Source organism: Panthera uncia (assembly GCF_023721935.1).
Source record: "Panthera uncia isolate 11264 chromosome A1 unlocalized genomic scaffold, Puncia_PCG_1.0 HiC_scaffold_17, whole genome shotgun sequence".
Lineage (NCBI taxonomy): Eukaryota > Metazoa > Chordata > Mammalia > Carnivora > Felidae > Panthera > Panthera uncia.
In genome coordinates, this window is record NW_026057577.1 from 103,431,650 (window position 1) to 103,451,309 (window position 19,660).

Genomic DNA, 19,660 nt, shown 5'->3' on the forward strand with positions numbered 1-19,660 from the left:
AACATTATCACTTTCTTAGGAAGTGTTTGAAAGCACATAACACACATAGACATATATACTTACATGCCCTTTTTATCCTACAAATAACAAATGGAAAGAAGCGGGAGGGGGTCAACTCTAAAACCAGCTTCACCATACTATCAGAACAACTTTGCTATAGGAGAGTCTCTCACAGATCCAACACAGTCTTCTGCCTCCTTTTGTGCAATGCTAAGTAAGCCTGGAGGAGTCTAAAGTGTGCAAGCACACTTCTTTACGTAGAGAAGTGTGCTTGCATGATTACAAAAATAAAATTTAAAAAATTAAAAGAAAGCTAATACAGATAATGAACATCAAGACTATTTTGTGGTTTATGAAAGTAGTCACAGGGGTAGCATTTAATGATACCATTAGATTTCACACTTTGCCATTAGGCAAGACTCTTTCAAGACCAGTTCAGTTAAACCAAGATCCTATTCTTCTCAGAAGTATCTGGAGATATGGCACCCTTTCTGCTCTACTTTAACAACTAAGTATGCTGAGTTAGAAATTAAGAATTGAGATTTTGAGACATTAACCAGCGTGTTTCCAAACTGCTTTTATTTTAGGAATTCTACATAATTGTTACATGTACTTTTTTTCTCTTATAAATGTCTTGAAATCATACATCATATTCTACCTTGGGTTTGGGAATACTCAGTCATGCATTTAAACATCTTTATTTCTAAAGAAAAAATGTTGCTTAAGAAAAAGTCCTGTGCCTATGGAGCATTGATCACAACCTTTATGTGTGTTAAAAATTGGACAAGAATTTTCAAGTTATGAATCATTTACATTTTCTTGATTAATTATTTTGTTTTGGGGAGAAAGTGAAGGAGAGAAAAGGCATCTGAACTACCTAGTTTTAGTTATAAATGCATTACTGTGAGTTCAGCCAACATGAAATGTTTAGTTTGGATATTTCCTAATTTCTCTGTGTTATTTTATAAGATGAATTTGAATCAAAATCAAACCCATTCTACTTGTTTGTGTGGTGGCACGTGAACGATGGTCCCGCCGGGATGGGCTTAGTATTTTCTTTTCTTCTTGCAAAAGTTAAAGCATGACATTTTGCCAAATTTGACAAAGGCCAATAGTTTTTTTTCCAGCTTCTTCCCATTAAAATTAACTGGTGCTCTCATTGGCTTCAATATTTGGAAAGTCAGTCTTGGATACTTAATAAACTTTTTTATTAAAGAGAAGGGTCTCGTTTCCTCTCCTTGCGCAATATCTCCCTTGCTTTAGAATTTTGCTTTGTTTCTGCTCATAAAAGTAATCATGAGAACAACAGCATGGCACTGTGGAGTTAAAAATCATTGGTGCCCTCTGAGAGATTTCAAAAACATAATCCTACAATTACATTTATGCCTAGCAATTGCATTGAAAGTATGCTGTACTCATCAGACAAACCACCTCCAGTCTGTTTAGAATCATGGTGTTTGCAAATTATTTCCCATCTCCAAGGGCCATTTATAAGGGAAAGAGAAGAGATATGAAATTTTTTTTAAAAAGTCCTTTCTAGAGTTTTATGCCTGGGAATGACAACAAAGCAAAGGTCATGAGACATTTTGTGGTTCAGCCCTGACTCAGCTATTTGGTTACATAATTCACCCTGAGTGACCTTCATACTTTACATCTATAAAATGGGGTCTGTGTCATTTGTTAAAAAAAAGCTTAATGATTTTTGTGAGAAATGTTGCTGTGTTCATGTTATAGGTAGAAGGCATGGAGCAAGAATGTTTTCCTGCTCCAGCCTCCTCTCTTTCTCACTTCCCTTTGGGCAGAAATGCTATCTAAAAATCTATCGATTTAACTTTGGGAAGTATGTTTAATCAGGAAGCAATTCTATAATGTTTCCAATGTGTTCCAAGAAGTCACCTAATTTTTTTTAATCTTTAACATCTCATGAATTAAAATTTGCTTCTGTGTTTTATTTCATAAGATTTCATGTTTGAAAATTATTTGGGTAAAATATTTGTATGTCAATAGAAACAATGAAAAAAATGCTTTTAAAAATTGAAAATTGCACCCTTAGGTTTTAGGTCCTAAAGCAGCTAGAAAATTCTGAGATCTTGAGGGACTTCCTGTTAGTGAAAAGATAAAAGATATATTTTTTTCTTTTTCTCGAGTCTCCCATCATTAAAGTTTGGTTCTAACAGCAGACTCCTTCTCTTTTTCATGTGTGTTGAAAAGCAGCTACTCCCTGTATCAAAGCCATCAGCCCGAGTGAAGGATGGACGACGGGAGGCGCGACTGTGATCATCATAGGGGACAATTTCTTTGATGGGTTACAGGTCATATTCGGTACCATGCTGGTCTGGAGTGAGGTAGGTGTTGTCTGAACATTAATATCTAATAGGTTGGTCTAGTTGAGGATACTGTCTACACTTGAATTTCTAATAGAGTGTGTAGAATTTTGTAGTGCCACCCTGGGTGGGCCAGCTCTGGTCTACAGAACTCTGGGAAGCCAGGAGACATGGGTTGGGTATACCTGGAGGCACCACTGTCTACTGGAATGACTTCTGTCCTCTGGCCCTTAAGCACCAGGAGAGCTTCTGTTTTGTCATTTGTCCTCTTGGACTAGCTGTGGCATGAAGGTCCTATTGTGTACTGGGAATGGGAAAGGAGATGCAAAGTCACAAAATATATAGGAAAAGCCCCATTCAAACTTTGACAAGGTAGTAATCGTGAATATTTGTAGACAGGGCCTGCTATAGGCCCATCTTCAAGGAACACCATTCCTATGACAGTAATAATCCAAGTGTAGGTGGTTCTTGACTTATTCAGTGACTCTTCATTCAAGAGTGAGTGATTTACCAGGGGAACCTCAAAGAACCAAAGACTTTATCCAGGCCCAGGAATTTACAGCTCACAGGCCTCCCAGTATGTGACTGCAGCCACATGAAAATGACTTTGTTCTGTGTGAGTAGTGCTTTCTAAGCACTGTGATCATTATTTTAACCTGCCAGTTGACTTTTCTGGCAATAATCAATGTTAACTCAAGACTATAAAATGTAAACCTCACCATTATATAGATGGCATGGAAAACTTGCCTTTGCTTTCGATATTCTGGGCCTAGATTTCTTGAATAGCATGCCCAGAGCCCTTTCTCTTTCACTTCCCCAAAGTTTAGAATAAAATCCATGCTAGGGCTATAAGGTACCACTGAGCTCATTCATCCTGCTTGCTTTACAGACAGTTGTGTGAACCACTGAACTTTTCTGGGACTTATTGTACACTAGGCTGTGTGCTCAGTGCTTGACGTAGATCATCTCAATATTCCCTCTGTGCCATGGGGTAGATACTCTTAGCATGTATCTTTTCTTAATAAAGGTATTAAGGCTTAGAGATAACGCTTACAAAACCCCAAAGCAGCTGCCCAGAGCCCATGAAGCATGGCTCATACGTATGTAGCCACACAAAGAAGTCAGCAGCAGAACTGGAGCTAGAACTCTGACTTTTTATTTCCATTTCTAGCTGTCCTACCATGACGCCACTGTTCAGCCTATCCAGATACTTTGTGTTTTCTCTCTAGGTGGGCCATGGAGGTGAGCGGAGTTAAGACTGTGATAGTTGAATATGTTTATCTTTCCAACCAGAGCCTGTCCTTTTTAAGTCTTCTATGTGCACTTCTCCCTGGCAGTAACCCGCTCAGGCCAGCCCCTTGCCAGCCTGTACTGCCACTGCTTTTGTATTTCCCATGCTGCCGAGTAGCGGTATGCACTTGGCCAGAGAATCAAAGCCCTCGTAAAACTGAATCAGAGATGGGCTTTTCAGTCCACCATACTAATTGTTGTCCAAGTTGGAAGATTCCCGGCATGAAAGGTGGACTGAGCTTTAGCTGACGACTGCACCCCATTCTTTGTTAGAACCATTGGGTTGTAAAATTAGAAGCATCACATACAGGGCATGTTTTGCCGCCGGTCTGGTGCCTTCATCCCTGCTGGAGACAGCAGTCCTCACAAAGACAGCTTCTGGCAAGTTGTGGGTTATATCTTCATCCCTTTCTATCCCTCATTCTGTTGCTTATCATTGAAGTTGGGAGAGGGGAAGAATAAATATAATATGAACTGCTTGCTCTATATTACGGTAGTCAAAGTGAGGCCTGAGAACTGGCAGTAAGTCTTATCGAACCTCTGAGAATAAGGTGGGTTAGTCTGAAGCTTCCTTTAAAAGTTTGTGTCGTCTTAGCCCAACATTGCATTGGTTATGGAACAAGGACTTTGACATATCAGGAAATCATTATTTGTACTCCCACCTTGTTCCCAGCCAAGGCCCTTGTGTTTTCTTTCTGTTCCTCCACATTCTTGCCCTCTTTTGGGAACAGATAAGGAAGGTTAAATTCTAATTTAGATTTATCTGAATTACTTTAAAAGATCTGTTTCCATATAACAAAATCAATGCAAGTCATGAAACTTTGTCCTTCTTCCTCAGTCCCTCCACTGCCACTGGCTTGCATGTACCAGAAGCCTCTCACAATGAATCTTATGAGTCCAGCTAGGAGGTGAGGGTGGGGCGTGCATGCTCCTTCTTTGCCCACCTCCTCCTCCCAAACTGCTCTCATGTGTGAGCATGCCATAAATCAACTATGACTCTTTCCCAGTGGAAACCTACCAGATGGTTTCCAAAATGTAGATATTCTTTCAAAATAAGTAAATCCTCTGCAGCATTAGCAATTGGGTGTCTGAATGGAGGACTTTAATTTGGGTTGCTATTGTAATAGTCTTGACATTCAGGAAAATGAGGCTTGCAGAGGTGAACTTTTTGTAAATATTCTAAACTATATTTACATTTTCATACAGGCTATTTGAAAGACGTGATGTTCTCTCTCCTTTAGCGGAGGGAGAGAATTTGGTACTGCCTCAAATCCAAAAATCCATTGTATAATAAAGAGAAGTAGCTCACATTTACTAAGGGTTTTATCGTGTGTAGGCACTTTATGGGTATTATTTTATTTGATCCTCGTGATATCCCTGTGTTAGATATGTATGAGTGAAACGAGTGTCGGAGAGGTTTAAGAAACTTGCCCATTATCACACAGACCGACAGCGCTAGAGGTGGCATTTGTAATATCGTGTATGTTTTTACAGAGGAAATAAAAGCCAAAGGTACTGATAGAGAAAGTGGAGTCTTACCAAAAGGAAGAAGGACAGAAATAGGAGAGAGAACAAAACACTCCTAGTAATCCAAGTATGGTAGTATAAGTAGTAGTAATAGCAATAGTAGCAATAGTAATGGTGACTGTGGTGGTTGCTTTTAATCCCATAACGTTACATAAATGCCTTTCATTTTGGTAGAGGCAAAAACCATCAGACAGTGCTGGGGCCATTTCTCCAGGCTTCCACTGGATACAATCAGAACTCAATGCTGTGAATATTTAAGAGAGGATATCTCTGAAAGATCTGTGGAAAAACGTGTAGAGTATGACCAATATTAGCTAACATTCACTGAGCACTTAGTTGCTGCCAGGTACTATGTGCTGAGTATTTGGCATGGCTCTCGTTCAAGCCTCATAACATCTGTATACCATGCTGTTCTCATTTTACTGATGAGGAAATTGAGGCTTGGGAAGTTAAGTAAGCTGTTCAGTTATCGAATGGTAGAGATGGGATTTGAACCAGTCTGACTCCAGGGTTCACTTTCTTTTTCTTTTTTTTTTTTTTTTTAAGCATAATCGTCTCTAAATCTAGAGATATGCCTTTTAATCTTTTTATTTTGAGAGAGAGTGGGGTGGGAGAGAAGCAGAGGAAGAGAGAGAGAGAGAGAATCTTAAGCAGCCTCCATGCTCAGCATGGAGCCCAAAGGGGTGCTTGATCCTGTGACCCTGGGATCATTACTGGAGCCGAAATCAAGAGTTGGACACTCAACCAACTGAGCAACCCAGGTACCCCCAGGGCTCACCTTCTTAGCTGTCCATGATTTAGCCTACACCAAAATTGTTACCCTAGTGTTTTACCACATCAGACAAGGGTGTAGTGCTCATCATTGCCATTAATGCGTTGTGCTGCAGTATGTGGGGAGTATCTTAACAGTTATTATCACCTTCCGGGTTAAGGTGGACTTAGGATACAGAGAGGTTAGAGCAGTCCCTTCATTTTTTAGTTGTATAGGCTTGAAGGTGGAGCCATTGGCTTCTAGGAAGGATTTTTCCCTGTGAAAAATACATGCCTTGTGTTAGGGGCAGAAGACAACCTCTTCCCTTGTCTATGTAAGAGACCTTAGGTAAGACAGTTAACCTGTTTGGGCCTCATCTCTAGATAGGACTCCTATCTATCCAGGTTTTCATTCCCTGGCCACATGATCTCTTGAGGTTATGCCACCTCTAAGATCTGATACTTCCAATTTTAAGCAGACTTTATCTCTTCTCCATTTCCTCACTCTATAGCCAAAAGCACTCAGGGAGCAGACTGGTGGGCCAGGACAAGCAGATAACATTTTAGATTAGCAGCTGATGCTATTATTTGGAGTCTTTTTTTAGCTAAAGAATTTTAAAAAGAGTGAGAGAAAATAGGGCTGGCTTAATTTCCCCTCATCTGTGCTCTTTCCCTACCAACCCAATCTTTTGCAAATGAGTAGTTCAGTTTAGCTTGCTGATTGCCCCCTGAAGGTTGGGAAAAAGAAAGGTGCCACTCCACTGCTCCTAACTCAGGGCTGCCTTCTGTGAGTTCCCAAGTTTGGGGTGAACTACATGGCTTTCTTGTGAATTTGGTTTACCATATTTGTTATTCTTCCTTATTCTTTCTACAGAGCAAAATATTATATTGATACTCTTATGCTTCTTATTCTGCCTCTACCCAAAAGACTTAACCAAAAAATTGGTCTTTGTAGTGTTTTATATATAAATCCAGGAAAATCAACAGGGTTGATGTGTGCTCATGATTAATATGTGTTGAGTTTTTTCTTTTTCTTTTTTTTTTTAACGTTTATTTTTTTTTGAGACAGAGAGAGACAGAGCATGAACAGGGGAGGGGCAGAGAGAGAGGGAGACACAGAATCCGAAACAGGCTCCAGGCTCGGAGCTGTCAGCACAGAGCCCGATGCGGGGCTCGAACTCACGGATCGTGAGATCATGACCTGAGCCGAAGTCGGACGCTTAACCGACTGAGCCACCCAGGCACCCTTTGAGTTTTTTCTTGATCAGAGATATACTTGGTTGTTTTTGCTTTTCCATTAACATATGATTTGGAGGAGGGGAGGGGCTCCTGCTACTGGGTTATAGAACTAATAGTCACTTTAATATCTCCTGAACTCCTCTAATTTCTTTTTTTTTTTTTAACATTTTTTTTTAATGTTTATTTATTGTTGAGAGACAGAGACAGAATGTGAGGGGTTAGGGGCAGAGACAGAGGGAGACACAGAATCCGAAGCAGGCTCCAGGCTCCGAGCTGTCAGCACAGGGCCCGACGTGGGGCTCGAACCCACAAGCTGTGAGATCATGACCTGAGCTGAAGTCGGACGCTCAACCGAGTGAGCCACGCAGGCGCCCCTCTAATTTCTTTTTTTTATGTTTATTATTTTTGAGAGAGAGAGAGAGAACATATACTTGCAAGCAGAGGAGGGCAGAGGGAGAGGGAGACAGAGGATCCAAAGTGGGCTCTGTACTGATAGCAGAGAGCCTGATGTGGGGCTTGAACTCAGGAACCATGAGATTATGACCTGAGCCAAAGTCAGACGCTTAGCCAACTTAGCCACCCAGGCACCCTATGAACTCCTCTAATTTCTAAGCAATGAGTACTGTTTGGCTTTCCTGTTGGTGTCTACCACTGGAATAGGTACTATGGGTGATCAAAATTAGGCTTTGTGGGGATCTGATGTTTTATTTGGAATGGCAACTTGCTTCCATGAAACAAATATTTTTATAAACCAATATTAAATTTGTAGTTCAAAATTCAAGGCAAGGTTCTAGAAGGCACAGAGAGTGGTATAGACAGAAGTAGACTGTTCAAATAACCAGTCAGGCTCCTACTATATACAGATGGATCTCTGTGCTAGGCATTTTAGGTTCTGACAATCTGTTGATTTAATCACTCAAATCTCTGGGAGAGTTTATACAGTGTAAGGTATTTAAGATACCAGTAAAGAAAGTACACTGAGGAGACTGGTGAGGAGCAGAAGATGGAGGGAACTTCATGTAAACAGTGATCGAAGCAAAGGTGTAGATTGCATGAGTGGCAGCAGACAAGGAGCCAGTCAGGAGGCTTGAGTATTAATTGCAGTCCTTCTATTGCTCAGTCAGACAATCTAGATTTTAGTCAGGGTTGGTCATTTGGCTTTAGTTTCCCCATCTGAAGATGAGAGGCTTAGACTAAATCCTCTTTGAAATCAGCTACAATATTGTAATTCCTTTTATCTAGAGTTTACTCTCTTGAAAGTCCCCTCAAAGAAGCACAGTGATAATGGGTAGCAAGTAGCTTCTTTTCTTTGCTATTGTGCTTTACTTTTACAACACACTGGCAATATACAAATATCATGTTTATTTGCAAAAGGATTCATTGAACTTCATCAAAACCATTTAATTAGCCACAAAATTGGATCTCCCTATTGATATATCTTTAGTCAATATTTTTACTCTCTACACTTTCAGGTTCTGGTATCTGATATAAACCTGAGCCTATACTACAACGTTGGTCTAGTTCTTTTCCAGATAGTTCTATGGAATACATCAATTATCTGGGATATCAACAGGTTTCCCATGGGAGATGAGGGAGGGAGTAGGTTTGGGAAATGCTGAGTCAAATAAATTCATCTGCTCCTTGTTCTAGGACTTTGCAAAGATTTTGAGATACTGACATGCACTGAGAACACCTAAGATAAAGTATATGACATGTCCCAAACTTTTGTGACCACAGAACCTTTTTTCAGGGATCACCTTATAGGAGGATATATTAGTTATGGATGAGTTTCATGTTAATCAAGTAAAATCATGAAATCCAGTCAAAGTGATTGGTCTGGGGTAGATGTGAGAAAATCATCTGAAATATTTGCAGAGTATTATTCAGATTAGACCAGGAATGTGTAGAGCCATTATTCTTCAATGCAGCAGGCTTTGAACAGAATTTCTCTCATATTTTGCATCTGGTTTTAGTCACTGCACACTTGGCATTAGATGCCATGTGATTTTGCAGGACAGTTATATTTAAAGATTGCCAGGACCACTTAGCTCAGATGGAGAAGCCAGAGTTTCATCACTGTGTGAACCAATGAGCCTCACACAGGGGCTGTGCGTTGTCTGTTTCATCCAGACAAATGTTTTCTTCAACTACATTCCTAGAGATAGGGAGAAGTCAAAAGAGACTTCTGTAGGGGCAGGGGAGGGAACCTAATGGGTGAATATAGTTGAGTAAATAAATGGCAGTTTGGGGCTGAGAAATAATTTCCTACTTTAATCCAAAAGTTGGAAAACAAGGTTTTAAATGCAGTTCCTGATGTCTTTCTTTCTTCCTATCTCTACTTTCAATTATCGTTTGTACACATAGCTCAGAGGAAGGATTGTAAATAAAAATACCATTTGCTCCTCTGTGACATTAAAGAATGAATGGCTACAACTCATACGTGTTCCCACTGGAAGTTTCCCAGGCCTATTTGTTTGGCCTTGATTTTTACTGAACCACATGTAGAATCACAAAATTTCGAAGGCTTTGAGGAACATTTCCAGTCATCAAGTGTAGCTGTTTATTGGAAATGCAGAAAAAGAAGCTCCAAAGCCATACAGTGACTTGTCCTGGGAACACGTTAGCTACTACTTAGTTCTGGGGTTACATCCCTGTTCTCCAGACACCAACCTCACCCCTGATTCAGCTTTCTCTTGTACCAGTTTTTCTCATGATATCTCCTTAGTCTTTTAATAAACTTCCTTATATTTACCAAACCCTCCCAAATTTTATACATGATGGCATTGACACTCTAATGACTATTATTTATATCACATTTTTATGCAATACAATTCCATTCAAATCAAAAATAAAATTAAGAGGGGTGCTTGTGTGGCTCAGTTTGTTAAGCATCTGACTCTTGATTGCAGCTGAGGTCATGATGTCACAGTCGTGAGATTAAGCACTGTGTCAGGCTCCTTGCTGAGGGTGGAACCTGAGTAAGAATCTCTCTGTCTTCCTCTCTCTCTCTCTCTCTCTCTCTCTCTTCCTTTGACCCTCTCCCCCACTTAATCTCTCTCTCTCTCAAATAAAATTTAAAAAATAAAATTAAGAAAGGTAGAGAAAGACATGATCACAAATAATCTTTCAAAATTTCATAATGTGAATATGATATATAAATGCTGTGTCATTTATTTTACATATATTGAGGTTTACATGTATAAGTTTAATTCAAAATTGATAAAGTGCATGGATTTAAAATAATTCATGACTTCCTACTTTTCCTGAATATATAAGTTGCCAAGTCTGTGTGCGACTTCTACTTACTGATCACCTATTAAGTAGAAGATGCTTAATGTAAAATTATACTTTATTTGTAAGGAATAAAAGGAGCAGTCTGAACCAGTTGCATTAAACTTTGAGTGTGACTTTGAAGAACACCTTTCAAGCCCAAGTTATTTTATGGGGAATCATTTTGAAATGAGCCAGCGTATTTAGAAAACAGATTTAAAATACTCTAATGGGCTCTTTAATGTAGTTACATAGTTACAACCATGCTCACCTTATTCCTAAAAAAGCTTTAGTCCATAATTTTACTTTTAATGACTAAGGCACTTGAAATCTATCCTCTGTGTTGATAATTATGGGATGGTTAAAAACAACTTTAAGATGACATTGTCCATTAGTTGTTTGTAGTGCTTTCAGGAAGTACCCATATGTGCCTATCACTTGAAAATGGAAACCACAGAAGTGTGATGCCTTTCTAATTTTAACATAAATCAAAGACAAAATTTACACCTGGCTGCAGTCATGTGACTTTTAGGAAGAAAATGGATATCTATACAGTGTTGTGTTCATTTTATACGTGTGCTCAAAGCCAATTGCTGGAATGGCTCCCTGCTGGTCTGAACTAAAACCTTCCTCCTTATTCAACCTTACTGGCTTCCTCCTTTTTAAAACCACAACTCCTTAGTTTTGGATTCAAGCATACCCCCTTAAGGCTTTGACCTTTCTTTTCAACATCCCTGTGCACTATTCATCTTATGCTTCAGTCACACTGAGTTGTTAGTGGCTCCTTATACCCATTGTGATTTTTTTTCTGCCTGTACTCTTGTCTTTCTTATGCCATTCCTTGTTCCATAATGCTCTTCCCTCCTCTCTGTGCCCAAATTCTTCTGCCCTTTAAGCTCCAGTAAAATACCACTTTTTTTTCTGTGAAATCTTCCTTACAGTTCAGATATTGAATATTTTCTCTTCATCCTAAATTCCTACATGGTCTTATCATTACCATGTTAAATTCCTCATAACTTTCTATCTTTAATTATTGTGATTTAAGGGGATGTTCTTTCCCATAAGGCAGGATCCGTGCTAAATTCAGCTTAATCTCACACAGTGTTTAGCACAGATCCTTACATGTCAGAGGCATTAATTTGTATAAAATACTGTTGGGTGACACCAATCATTCATTCATTCATTCGTTCATTCAGACAAATGCTTCTTATTAGCAACTGTTGTATTCAGTGATGCTTCAAAGTGTCAGTACCAGATAGATAGATTGCAGTTTAGTTTTTCTTAATGTGTGTGTGATTAGGTAGTTTATATTTAGATGTATTGTGCAATAAGGATGCACTTAAATACCTTAGTGTGAATCTGTTGGTTATGGTGAGGGTTAAGTAATAATAAAACTAACACTTTCTTTTTTTTAAGTTTATTTATTTATTGAGAGAGAGAGAGAGAGAGAGAGAGAGAGAGAGAGAGCATGCACACGTGCACACGGGGAAGGGGCAGAGAGGGAGAGAGAATCCCAAGCAGGTTCTGCTGACAGCAAGGAGGCAGATGCGGGGCTCGATCTCACCAGCTGAACCACAAAATCATGACCTGAGTAGAAATCAAGAGTTGGACGTTTAACCAACTATGCCACCCAGGTGCCCCAACACTAACACTTTCTAAGTGATTGGTATCAGTGAGACCTTCTCCGAAACTCATTATAAGCATTATGTCAATTAATCCTTAGATTAATTAGATTGCTAGCCCCCACCTCTGTCCTACTTTTTTCTCAGATAGTGAAACTGAATGCCAGAGAGGTTGAGTGACTTTCCAAAGGTTCCACAGCTAGTAATTTGCAAAGCTTAGACTTGAACCAAAATCTGTGTTAGTAAGAATCTCTCTGTCTTCCTCCCTCCCTCCCTCCCTCCCTCTCTCTCTCTCTCTCTCTCTTTCTTCCTTTGACCCTCTCCCCCACTTAATCTCTCTCTCTCTCTCTCTCTCAAATAGAGAGAGAGGGTCATCTTTTAGCCATTCAATAAGAATGTAGTAAAACCTCACTTATCCAGAAAAACTGTTACATAACCTCACTTAAAAAAAAGAAAAAAGAAAGAAAGAAGAAGTAAATACAGAAAATAACACACTTAGGGGTAACCAGAGCAGTAATTTTTAATAAACTATCATCAGTTTTCCCAGGTCACAGCAAGTTAGAAGGAGTGAACTAAAGGCAGGTTGTTAGAAGCAGGCTCAGTGACAGCAGAAATGACAGCCTAATGTGAAGGGCAGAAGTGGAAAACCTAAAAAGCAGACGCAGAACTATATTACTGTGTGGCACATTAATGACTGTTCATAATGACAGTGGCCCTGAGTCATCAAGACAGAGATGGCAATTATATTCAATATATTCTCTCTAAAACAGCAAGACGGGTGTAATGCATCTTCTGAAGATTTCCAGTGAAAGCAGCTGTCGTGGCACGCTATTAAAAGGGGTTTGGCTCTGGTTTTCTGTGGAGCTCACTTCTTGAAGGGACATGTTGAATGAAGAATTACTGAATATATGTGCAAGTATCAGTGTATACAATATGCAAATGTGACCTATACCGTCAAAAAAATGTTAAAACGAATCTCTGTTTAGTAGCTTATAGCTTTGATATCCTTTTCTTAGAACTTTCAAAGACCTTAAAAAGGTGGGTTCCTTCCCTGCTACCCCATCTAACAGTCTTTTGGCTTTTATATTTTTCTTTCCTGACTCCATAGGCAAATATTCTGCCTTGCCAACCACCAGCTTTGATAACAAACATTTAGTCTCTCCCATAAATGTATCTGGATTTGCTTTTTCTTTTATATTTTAATTTTCAAACAAACAAGCAGCAACCCTGGACCCTAAGCCAGGCCCGAGTAGGGAATGATGTTCCTTCTTAACTGAATTTAGAAAAACAAACCTTGAGAAAGAGCTCATTGTGTAGTTTCAAACCACAGGGGCTGGCGTTACTGGTGTCCAGTCCTCTCCTTCTGGAATACTCTGGACCTCAGGAACTCACCAATGCTTTTCCAGCTCCCAGATGGTCAGGATGGGATCCAGTCTTTAATGGGGCCCAGTTGGCACAAGATTTACATCCTGGGAAAGAGCTAGAGAAAGTTTATTTAAAAAAGAAATTACTGAAAAATAAATAAATAAATCAACCCACAAAACCAAAGGTAGTTCAAGTATAATGTATTTATTTTAGCCTTTTTTCTCCCAAATCTGTTATTTTGAAATATGATCTTGTTGCTGTTTTGTTTTATACAATTAACTGCATTGATTTAGGGACCTGGTTAGTTTTTCAGTCAGAAGAATTAGATAGTATATTTTTATGAATGCTCAATTAGGATACCAGGAAGCTTGAAGTTTTTTGGGGGGAGGGGGAGGATTAAAGTAACAGAATTTTTCAGTGAAAAGTTTTTTGAATGGAGTAGTATTATTTCTTCTTCGTAGATCCACAAGTGACTTTATTGACTCTTTACCCAAAATTATTAGTGGTAGTTAATAGCATTACAGTATTTATTCATTCAATGTTCAGCAAGTATTATTGAGGCCCTATTAAAACTGGAAACATAGTAGTGAAAACAAGGAAGACAAAGTTCATATCCTCATGGGGCTTACATTCTAGTTGGGTGATGCAGACAATAAATAGGAAAATGTGTCTACATCTTTCTACTGTGTATCTGTGTCTAGCTCTATGCATGAGAGAAATTTTAGACACTGTGAAGGAATACTGCTGACTCTTCAAAAGCTAGGTTTTAAATCCCATATTTAACTCAGTTCCCGAGACTTTAGTTTCAAGTCTCCTCTGACATTCATACATAAAGTTTATCTTTGGGAATTCATGTGACCCAACATATTTTGTTAAACATTGGTTTAAAGTTATTTTCTTGAAAGGACAAAGGGAAACCAGAATGTTTGTGAAACAGTAAATGCCTCCACTGGCTTTCTCTCACGTTCTCTGAGAAATCATATACTGCCTTTGAGACAGGCAATTCTTGGGAATGAAACAATCTGTGTTACAAAACCCGGAGAACTCTGATTAGGGAACAAGCAGAATACACTGAGGAACTCAGGAGAAGATGGCACCCCTTGATTTATGTTGTGTCCACTGCAGGGGAATAGGGATATAATATGGAGGTTCAGCCAGCACAGTCGCCATGAATATACACTTTTCATATTTCAGCTTCCTTTAGGAACTCCTGAAAACGATATTTTTTAAATGCCATATTTAACTATAGAAAGATAAATGTTCCAGAGTGGAGGAAAAATAAGTTTGCTTGTTTGGTCACTACTACTGTGGTGTCTCTTTAAAATCCTTAGTCAATTTGGTTTTGGAGCTTTAATTATGCTTTTATGCTACAGTTTTCTTATTTAAATGTCTGCTCTATGTCCATCACTCAGCACCCCCTGCCTATCTCAAAAGAGATGGATATTATTATCCTAATTGAGGAGGAGGGCGAATGCTGTGAGAATTATTAATACATAAATTAAAAAATTAATCTAGAAAGTGCTTTAGGGTCCCTAGAGAAGTGCTACCCAAACACAAAGCATATTTAACATTATTATAAGTACTCCCACAGAGCAGATAGGCCAGTGCAGTGCGAGATGAGTAAACTGAGGCACAGAGAGTGACAATGGGCCCATATGCAGATGGACCAGCCTATGTTAGAACCTTGAGTGGATAACATGTAAGGACCACTGTGCCAGACCCCACTTTGGGCTTTTTCTAGTCATGAGTATTAATTATTTCTCCAGAGAAGAAATGTTGCCTTGCCTGGTTTTTTTACCCCTCCTCTTTAAGTCTTTGCTGTTTGGACATTTTTTTTTTTTTTCTTTTTTTTTAGTGTTGAAAGTGATTCAGGCCCAAATGGCCAAAATATTAAGTCCTAAGGTTAGTAAGGAAGAATCGCTAGTATGCTTTCTAGTAATCCCAGTTATTTTTTTGGCTTTGTGGCTTGGAACTTCAAGTTGCATTCATTTCATATAGTCCCATTAGTTAGAAAACACGCATAAAGGCTTATCTTGGAATTGTTCTTTCCTGTTTTGCTGAGAAATAATTCTCAGCCAGTTACTCAACAACGAAAAAGGCTATTTTGAGTACCTACTATGTTCCCAGAACATTTGAGGATGTAGGAGAAGCTGAGGACCATTTCCATCCTGTCAACAGCGGAGACAGGGTGAAAATTGCACATAACAACAATTACGGAGAAACCATAAGCAGTAGTCGGGAGGGACAGTTGTGGTTGTACAATGGTGACCATCAGTGAGAAACACTTGCCACTTCTTGGGCCTATTTCTTAACTTGCCTGAAACTCATCTTCTACATTTGTGAGCCAGCTAATGCCCATCCCTGCCCCTAATGCTGCTGGACAGAAATCACTGAAGGAGCCTTGCACAACACTTGGCACAGAGTTAGATGACAGCAAAAGGCCACTGTTGCAGAAGCCACTGTCAAGGTCACCACTGTCCTCCATTTAGGTGTGAGCTAGAAGTGCTACTGGCTCTCAGAGAGGACAGTAATACTGAAGACTTGACCTTTTTACCCAGAATTCTGCAACATGTTTCCATTAATGTTTTAAAATACTGGGTACTCTCCTTTACCTACCATGTAGGTGGGACTTTTGATCCTGCAAGAGGCTTTTATAAAAACTAACTTAGAGAATTGTTCTTTCCCATACTCTTCTTCTGGGCTTCCAGAAATTTCAGACTGCCTCTTTGGAGGTTTGTATCCACCTCCCTGCACCTTCCACAACCCTCCCTTTATCTGCAAAAGTGCTCCTCTTTCCTCTTTCTTTCTTTCTTTCTTTCTTTCTTTCTTTCTTTCTCATTTATTTATTTATAAGTTTATTTTTGAGAGAGAGAGAGAGACAGACAGAGCACAACCAGGAAAGGGGCAGAGAGAGAGGGAGACAGAGAATTGGATTCAGGCTCCAGGCTCTGAGCTGTCAGTGACAGAGCCCGGCATGGGGCTTGACGCGGAGCTCGAACTCACAAGCTGTGAGATCATGACCTGAGCTGAAGTTGGAGCCTTAACCGACTGAGCCACCCAGACACCCCTCCTCTCTCCTGTTTCTTACACTTCTGTGGAGGACAGGCCCCGTCCACTTGCCCTGGGTGTGCGCTCCATCTCTCACCACAAGGGTGCTTCACCTGGCCGACCAGCACAGGACGCCTGGGCTCTAGTTCTCTGAGTCTGGAAAGAGACGATGCTCACACCAGCAGCTTGGAAGGAGCATGGTCACTGCTGCCTCATGTCTTTGGTGTGCTGGCAGCCTCTCCTGGGGCCTTGCAGAGACTGTGTGTATTTTTTCGTCAGAATGCCACACTTAAAAATTAGCTTTTCTGATTATAATATTAATGCACTCTTATTGTTGAGAGGTTAGAGAATTCAAAGAGGTACGCAGAGAAAAATAAAATTACCTATAACTTTGCAATCTAGTGGTAACTTCTCTGGACACTTTGATGATTTTCCTTTCAGTCTTTTTTCCACGCAAATGTATATCTACTTCTTATATGATTACATGTAATACATATTGCACAAGAACTGGTATTATTATACTTTTGATATTTAGTAATTTTTTCTCATAATAAAAGTAATACCTGTGAATGTAAAAATTTATTTATTCCAGAATTATTTACATGATTATTTCCTGTGCAAGTGCATACACAGATAAACACACAAAATGCACACACACACACACACACACACACACACACACACACATGATTGATGGTGGGGGGGAGAGAGAGAGAAGACGAATCACATAGAATGTCATCAGTCCAGAAATAAACACTGTTAACATTTAGCGTTGTTCTTTTGTTGGTTACTTTTTTAGTGTTACTTTCTTAACCTTTTTTTCTTTCCTTTCATCTTATTCCTTCTCACAGGAGTCACAGACCTTCAGACATCCTCTTCTATTTTGCTTCTTAGATGAAATCTGAGCAGTGGTCTCATGCAGGGACCTGAGTGCTGAGCCAGTTGGATAACTCATTTTAAGAGCAATTTAGTTAGGGAATGAGAGTTAAATATTATCAGGTTAAGAACAGTGAATGCTTATGGATGGGGATCACTATGCCTAATGGAGTCAAGCCTCCTGTAGAATTCTGGCCTAATTTATGTTAAGTATTTATTCCAGAAATATTTTGGAAATATCCTGTAGGTAAAGCATTAAGTTGGATACTTTAGAAGATACAAATATGAATTAGACCTTGTCACCAATCTCAGGAACTATCTGATGAGAAAAAGATGGGTAAGAAAATACTTATGGCACAGAGTAAAATCAGATATTAAGTGTTATAGTATAAGTGTCATAATGATATAGATTCTTATAAATTTTTAATTATATAAATTATATATAACTCATAATTATATAAAGGTGCAGATAACTCTGTCTCTGAATTTTAAGATCAGGTAAAACTTATTAGAAGAGAGAATATATGGTCTCAGAGAATAAGCAGAATATCAGTAGGGGAATGTTTAGGCAATGAGTAACACGAACAAAGCAAAGGTGCTAGGCAAGGCTGTGATGTGTTCCTGTGTCCACATGCCCTACCCTCAGGATGTGGAAAGGCAAAGTGGGAAGCAGCACTAGAAAGGGAAATTGGCTGTCAGGCCTTGTAGTGCCTGAATATTTTGCCAAGGAGTTTGGATTATATACTGTATGTAAAGGTGGCACGAGCATTTGAGTAAGGGAACAACATGATGAGGTTGTATTTGAAGAAGAGAATTTTGACAGAAAAAGTGGAAATAGAGAGAGACCATTTAAAAGACAATTATACCATTATAATGGTGTAAGAAATGGTGACAACCAGAGCAGAAGAAAATGGTGAAGCAAAGAGCCAGTGGAGTTCATTGGAAGAAAAATCGAAATGAGTAAAAGAAATATTGAAGGGAGAAGAAATAAAGAAGATTTACGTTTTCTATTTTGGGTGATCCAAAGGATAGCATTCCCTTAACTGAGAGGGGGAACATGGGAGCAAAAAATACACTTATAAGTAGCAAGATGATAAATTTAGCTTGTGTCACATTGAAACTGAGGTGGCAATAAGACATGTTGGGGAGATTCTGTTACTCTGTTGCTAATAAAAGTTTGGTGCTTGGCCAAAGAGATCAAAGCTACAGGTGTAGATTTAGAAGTGAGTTTAGCTGAGGTGGTTGAGCCAATGAATGAACTCAAGAAATCTTAAGTAAGTAAAAAGAGAAGGAAACGTAGAACAAAATTTGTAAAATTTCAATAGTTAATAAGTTGGCAGAAAGGAAAAGTTAGCAACTGAGGAAACCAATGAATAAGAGAAGAACTCTAGAAAACACTTATTTACAAGCACAAGATACTGGTTTTCTTCCTAGTGTTTCAAATAATATTCGTTAAGCTTGCTTGACCTTCATCTGTTCTCATCCGGAATATATATCCTGCAGGGATGAGTTTTAAAAGATAGTGAATGTGCAAAGGCTTTGTAAACCATCAGACAGGCATGTCTTAGGTCTTACAATTAGTGTCACAGAAGTGAGGAAAGTAGAGACTTCCAACAAGAGAGAAAGTTGTGTCCGATGCTAGAGTTTCATAAAAATATTTATTTTTAGCTCAACTCGTTTGGTTTGCAATTTAAGGAAGTTAAGTCAAGAGTGAATCTGTTCTCTAATCACTTAGAACAGCATTTCCCAAAGTATGGAGCATACATCGAGCAGAACTGAATTACATAGTGAGAAAGTTATTATTATTATTTTTTGTCTTTTAATCCTTCAGATTTATGTTAAGGGAAAACATCTCAGTTGGGGCAAATAAGTCTGTAATATCTAATGCAGGCTAGTCTCCCCTTTCAATAAACTCCTTCAGGTTGTCATCATTATTTAGCTAGAATATCATATTAACTTTAAAATTACCTTCCATAATACCTTCTTATTTGGGCCGGGATACCAGTTTTCCAGGTGGGGTAGTGATACAGAGTTTCCTTTTAAAATAAGCTATTTTAAACAAAAAATTAATTGACTTTTAAAATATTAAGTGCTTAATTGTATAGGTGGTATACAGAAATGGCAAAACTGAGAGATTGGTATTCCAATGATGGGAGTTTGGAAACTTTAGGTTTATCAGAGCCCTTCCTCCTTCTGTTGCTTGGAGTGGCTGCCTTAGTTCAACCATGTTAGAACAATGTGGGAAATTATCCATCCTGGGATGGTGGTGGGGTGGTGGTGGTTGTCTTGGGCTCTAGACTTCCAGATCTAGACCCTGTTCTTCCCCTAAGATGTTGGGTCAATTTTTGA

The 19,660-nt window shown here is 39.0% G+C and overlaps 1 protein-coding gene across 2 annotated transcripts in view; it reads left to right on the forward strand.

Annotated features, from left to right (window-relative positions):
* EBF1 (EBF transcription factor 1) overlaps positions 1-19,660 on the forward strand; it is a 389,099-nt gene that overhangs the window by 287,078 nt on the left and 82,361 nt on the right. The window contains exon 9 of one of the 2 annotated variants that reach the window (XM_049647877.1): positions 2,212-2,345. In XM_049647877.1, the coding sequence (XP_049503834.1) occupies positions 2,212-2,345 (134 nt within the window). The remainder of the gene's footprint in view (positions 1-2,211; positions 2,346-19,660) is intronic. The other variant, XM_049647878.1, reaches the window with a different exon arrangement.